The sequence below is a fragment of the Drosophila persimilis genome, unplaced genomic scaffold (genome assembly GCF_003286085.1).
Source record: "Drosophila persimilis strain 14011-0111.01,24,50 unplaced genomic scaffold, DperRS2 tig00000914-arrow-arrow-pilon, whole genome shotgun sequence".
Taxonomy (NCBI): domain Eukaryota; kingdom Metazoa; phylum Arthropoda; class Insecta; order Diptera; family Drosophilidae; genus Drosophila; species Drosophila persimilis.
Genome location: NW_020825374.1, coordinates 466,816 through 473,409, shown reverse-complemented (window position 1 = coordinate 473,409; position 6,594 = coordinate 466,816). Strand labels below are relative to the sequence as shown.

Below are 6,594 nucleotides of genomic sequence, written 5' to 3'. Positions count from 1 at the left end.
GTTACACCTTAATGCCTCGAAATGCAAAGTTATGACATTTCATCGTTCTAGCCCTTTGTTGGCTCCCTACACCCTATTTGGGGGTTCTCTTGAGAGAATTACCCTGGTGGATGATCTGGGTGTTATGTTAGACCCCAAGTTAAAGTTTTCCGAACACATTTCTACCATGGTAAATAAGGCCATGGGCGTGCTTGGGTTTATAAAGAGGTGGTCAAAGGAATTTGACGACCCCTATATAACAAAGACTCTCTATACCTCGCTTGTTCGTCCGATCTTAGAATACGGCTCCTGTGTATGGTGCCCTCAGTACAAAGTACACCAGGACCGTATAGAATCAGTACAGAAAAACTTTTTACTCTTTGCTCTGCGGGGCCTTAACTGGGATGCGGGTGTAAGACTCCCATCTTACTCTAGTAGACTACTGTTAGTAAACCTCCCATCCTTAGTTAACCGTAGAAAAATGCTTGGTGTGATATTTATGCACAACTTGATCAGGGGTGACATAGACAGCCCTGATCTGTTGAGCCGCATAAACTTCACGATTCCTATTAGACTGACTAGAAACTTTATACCGTTGTTCCTTCCACTTTGTAGATCGAATTATTCCTTGCATTAACCGTTTAGGGTCTTATGCTCGGATTATAATTCCCTCTACCATATTATATCCTCCACTAATTCTCTTCCTCTTAATAAATTACTAATCCTTACACACCTTTCTAGTAATTAGTAATTGTAGTGGTATTTGTATTTTGTATTTTGATTGCATGCTTAATTTCTTAATAAGTTTAGTGCTAATTTTGCTCGAATGTTAGTCTAATATCTATCTTTCTTGCATGATCGCGTTTGGTTCGGCTACGCACCGCGCGTCATGCGGCAGCGCCCCTCGGTCGGTTGGGCGGGAGGAGGGCTGCGTTTTGCCTGGGATCCGCGCGTAACAGCCTTCTGCTGGTGTCACACGGGCCACTTGACGGTGCAGTAATTGCATCGCCTCTTGAAAAATGCAGTCATTGCATGTCAACGTCCATATTATAATTTTTCTCGAAAACAGCCACTACCTGCTGCGCCTACCACGGAAGGACTGCAGATTATTAGTGGTAATATTAACGGGCCATTGCCTGGCTGCGGCGCATGCAACAAAGCTAGGAATCACAAACAGAGACAGTTGTAGGAAATGTGACGAACCTGGGGCAACCGAAACCCTAGAACATCTCATCTGCAACTGTCCTGCTCTCTTAAGGGCAAGGAGGAAGTAGTTGGGCGCGCCAGTGCTGGCATCACTGGAAGATGCCTCCAAGAGGACGCCACAGCAACTACTGGCCTATGCGAAAAATACCTCGATCCTCGAGGACTTCAGAACCCCCTAAACACTGCCGCGACGGTTCATAGTATTAGTAATTTATTAAGAGGAAGGGAATTAGTAGTGGATATAATATGGTAGAGGGAATTATAATCCGAGCATAAGACCCTAAACGGTTCATGCAAGGAATAATTCGATCTACAAAGTGGAGGGAACAACCGTATACAATTTATAGTAAGTCTAATAGGAATCATGAAGTTTATGCGGCGCAACAGATCAGGGCGGTCTATGTCACCCCTGTCACACCAATCATTTTTCTACCGTTAACTAAGGATGGGAGGCTTACTAATGGCAGTCTACTAGAGTTAGATGGGAGTCTCACACCCACATCCCAGTTAAGGCCCCGCAGCGCAAAGTGTAAAAAGTTTTTCTAGACTGATTCTATACGGTCCCAGTGTACTTTGTACTGAGAGCACCATACACATATGATACACAGATGATAGTTTTTTTTCACGCATATATGTAAATTTGTCTATATTGTATGTGCAACTTGCAACTAATTTTTAAAATCGATAGCACATTCGAAACCGTTTTTAAATTGCAAGAATCTGACGATTTTTGAAAACAGGTCACGATATTTTTCGATTTGTTAATTGATTTTAAACTTTTTGCGGTTTGCGATAACCGGAGCATAGCTTTATATCTAAGCAAGCAAGTATATTGGGGATATTTATAGTAGGCTATGTGACTTACATAACTTTTGATTGTTTCTAAAAAACGCTTGGTACATATATCATTTCAAGTAATACATAGAATTTATACATTAGAACACAGAACAAGTCTTAGAATATTTCTTACGCAAAATAAAATAATTTTAATCAGCTATATAATGCTGCGAATTCCAGGAATGCCGCTGCTTCCGGGCACGCTTTTTCGTGACGTAAGTAAATCCATCCATAACCAACTCACTGAAATAAAACCACCCCAAAACTTTTTTCTTAATATTAGGTTTCTAAGGGCCATTACCCCAAGCCACAGTCGCTGCTGAACATCCAGGGTCTCAGCATGCTTAATGATCGTCAGCAACCTGCACCAATTGATCCCAATGGCGACGTAGTAGACATTAGCTGCCCACCGGTCGGCGCATCTTCCATCTATCCACCCCGTTCCGGTCCACGCATGCCACCTTGGTTGGCCTACGACAAGAAAGTTCTCTGCTTTAGTGCCTATTTCAAACAAACTTTGCAGGAGGTCTACCATGCACCTTACTTGATTCGAAAAGTTAAGATATATTTCTATCTAGAAGACGGCACCTTAGAGATTTATGAGCCTCGAGTAGATAATTCCGGCATAGTTCAGGGTTGCGTGGTCCATCGTCAGCGTGTTCAAAAGACGCCGCCCTGTGACAATGAGTTTATGTCTCTAAATGATTTGAATATCGACATGACTGTACAGATTTTCGATCGTCAATATCATATTATAGACTGCGATCAGTTCACTCGTGACTTCCTAAACAGACGCGGCATCACCGTTCCGGATTCAATGAAATTCCCTTGGTAAAAAATTTTCTATAGAAATGTATCTACAATAATCTCATCCGTAATTAACTTTTTTCTTTAATTTGAACATCATTTACAGCGATCCATCTAATTCCGTGGGTAATCGTGAACATTTAGGCGCTGTCAACCCGATTGAAAAAAAACATGCTTTTGCGCAATTTTTAAAGTATGATCGACAAATACTCAAATTTCAGGCGTACTGGGATGATCGAACGGAGTTTGGGGACGTTCGCAAGTTAGAGATCTGCTACTATTTGGCCGACGATACCATCGAAATCAAGGAAGCACATATCCGCAACTCTGGTCGCGACGGACCAACCGTATTTCTGAAACGAGCGCGTCTGGCACGGGTGAGTAACAATATATTAAATTATTGTTGAATTGACTGTTCATCAATTAAATATTTTTAATTATAGGAGTTTAACGGACTGTTATTGCCAGGACAAATGACGCCGATAACACTACTTAATGTTTTAGGAACTAATATGCGCAACGTACGTTACTGTGTTGACCCTCTAAACACAGGCAACAAGGATATTATGTATTATAGCGAACGGGATCTGCAAATTGGCAGTGTGATAAATGTCTATGGTCGGGCTGTGATCATTACCGAACTGGACCCTTTTACTCAGCAATATTATCGCCAACGCTATGGTGTGCAAGATTTCACACCACTAGCTATTCCTACAAGATCGGACGTCTGTACTGACTACCGCCAAAAAGAGCGTATTCTTCCACCATATAATGGCTGGGGAAGCTACGAAGACTCGGTCGGGAATTGCTTATCTGTGGAGCCGAAACCACCAAAGACTGACTTTAAAAAGTTTATTAAGTTTGATCGCTATGTATTGCGGTTTGGTGCCAAGATGCTTTCCACTATCAAGGAAAATTGTGAACGCATCTTTGTGATAAGCTACTACCTGAGTGACGATACATTACAGATACAAGAAGTGGCCGTACGTAACTCTGGTTTCCTCGGAGGCGAGTTTATGAAACGCACTCGCATAGAATTGCCCGGACAAGAGAAATTCTCTTATAAGCAACCACAATACTATATGCCCTGGAACTTTTTCATCGGGTCCACCATGTCCCTGAAAGACTTTATATTTCATTTGGTATCTGCAGACGAGTATACCCTTATGTTTATGGAGCACCATCCAGAGCAGTTTATCCACGCAAACCTATCCGCCATTATGCAGAAAATCCGCTCTGCGCTTCAAAACCGTATGTCTGAGTTTGCGGGAACCTGCGTGCCAGATTGTTACAATTTGGAAAACAAGCGCGACGTATTTGTATCTTTCGAAAGCTTCAAGGGAGCATTAATCGGAGTATTGGGCAAAGTAATCAGCGACCACGAAATCATTACGCTCTGTCGACATTTTTCAGCAGAACAAACTTCTACAAGTGGTTGCTCTAGGGTTAATGTAAAGGCAGCAGCACATCTAGAGTTAAAGCGTGCATTGTGGAACGCTCGCGACGACATGATGGAACATTTCCATCACATCAATCCTACCAACCAACCATTCCTGCCTGAATCAAAAGTTCGCTCCACACTTCGCGGCTGTCGTCTTCCCTTTTCACTGGAATTGATTGACAATATTTTATTAATTCTTAATCGCAATGAGTGTAACGAGATTGAGATCTGTGATCTAATGAACTTTATCGATGTGTCCTGTAGCAAAGGCTGTGACATGCCACCTGTAAACCATGCTTTTGAGCTGTGTCCCAAGATTCCATTCCAGCACAAAGGCCGATTAGTGAACTTATCCTGTTTTCTGAGTAAATTAAACCTACCACTGAATTTATCATCTGGAACCGAGAGTGGAAAAGCCATGATGGGCGATGCCAGAATATTGCCTCCATCGGCAACTGAAGAGCTCCAGCTACATAATGACAAAAAACAAAATGACCAAAATAACATGAATGTAAAAATCTAGTTCGGACTAAGCCTATTTGATATTTGGACAGTTTATTTTGTTATTTTTCATATAAGGCTACAGTTTTTGTGGGTACAAATTTGTTGTATAATATGCCATGAGCTACTTTATTTTTAAATATATTTATATTCTTGGTAGGAAGACTTCAAAGGAACTTGTATTAAAATTAAAAAAAAATGTTGTGTGATATTACTTTTATATACATAAAAGTACATATATGGGATTGGACATGTTCAAATTATTCACAGAAATATGATTTGACCGAACGGCAAAAAACTGTTAATCAGGCCTTTGAAGCTGTGCCTCGATAGATCACTCTTATATCTTCTTATCCAAGTGCTTTCTAGTTATTCAGTGCATTGAATCCCAGCGAGGCATCGTAAAGAGTGATAAGAAGAGGTAAAAGCATTAACAATAAAACCATGCACACGAAGTTGGGAAGTGGCTGAGTGGTTGAAACCTCAACTCAAGGCTCAGGACAAAAGAGTAGCTTCTTACCCACAACTAGTTCGCCCATGTTGGTGGTATCTGCCCTTCTGCCAACGGAACTGACACTTCCATGATTCATTACGTACGTTTCTCCAAACTTATTGAATTTTCAATAGTTTTCATATTTTTGTTTTTAAGCCAATTAAGAGCTCAAGAGTAGTTATTCATCTTTGGCATTATTTAGCTATGCTTATGACCAACTCCTTTGTAAAGCTTAAGACAAATTTATATTCATCGATGTAATTGAAGGGTATTAAGAGTGCGGTTGTCAGCAGTGGCAAGAATATATGTATTGCTCTTTAATGAAAGACCGACCATACGTCGTGACAAGTTTCCCTCTAATCTAGAGGGACCTAAAGCGGACCTAGAGAGGACATACACCAAAAATCCCGTAATCCGAAGTTTTACTGTGTACCATGCCCATGGGATGAATGATATATTGAAAATATATATAAAAACTATGACTGTGCCATAAAATACCGACGCATCGATCGATCTTGGCGCAATCGAAACGTCGCACAGTGGGTGAATCCAGCAGTTCAGCAGGAGACAAACTCTACCTCCTAAGGTTGACACTACCTCCTATTGTTAATCCGGCTCGAAGGACCAGGACCAATGTTTGTAGTGGGGCGGACGAAGCTCAAGTCTGCAACGACGATATGGATGATGAAGGGAAACCTCCTAGTAGCCGTCGCCAGAAATGAAATGCCGTGATGCTTCGTGGTATATATGCAGTATTTATTTCGGGGGTCGCGCGGTAAATCGGGCGTTTGAAACGGGGGTTGAAACGTATGATCCTTATGTTCTATGCTCTATTATGGCTTGAGCGCCGGGTGGATCTTAAAATCTCCCGAGCGCCCCTCCGAGCGCGCGAGAGCGAGTTGGGACCGGAGCACACGAAGTTGGCGCAGTGCGCGGCACTCATCTGCTGCTGGCCTGAAGGCGGAGGCAAATGAGTCGTCAATGCAGCTCACCGGCGTGCATGGGTCGATGAGCTCGCCCGTTTCGAAATCCTTCGAGCCCATATCCAGGACCACCAGCGCCGTCGGGAGGATATTGAGGCTCTTATGTTGTAGAAGGGAGCTTACGGAGGGCGCCGGGGCTCCTACGACGGGGCGGTTCACGGGGTGACGGGGACGGCGCTCAGCTGGACTCGAAAACGATGAGGTCGCGGTTCCTACGACCGGTCGGATTACGGGCCGACGAGGACGGCGCTCGGCGTGAGCAGGCGTAGATGGCGGTGGTGCAGCCGGGGCTGGACGGGCTGGACGAAGAGGGCGGCGTCCGGCGTGGGCCGATGTAGCTGTCGACT

General features: G+C 43.2%; 1 protein-coding gene across 1 annotated transcript; it reads left to right on the top strand.

Moving 5' to 3' along the window:
* The first annotated feature begins 2,176 nt into the window (after positions 1-2,176).
* LOC6603664 (EF-hand domain-containing family member C2) lies at positions 2,177-4,959 on the top strand. The gene is made up of 4 exons (XM_026993874.1): positions 2,177-2,237; positions 2,306-2,853; positions 2,936-3,206; positions 3,273-4,959. The coding sequence occupies exons 1-4, from the start codon at positions 2,187-2,189 to the stop codon at positions 4,791-4,793; spliced, it is 2,391 nt and encodes a 796-aa protein (XP_026849675.1). The 5' UTR covers positions 2,177-2,186; the 3' UTR covers positions 4,794-4,959.
* Positions 4,960-6,594: the final 1,635 nt, after the last annotated feature.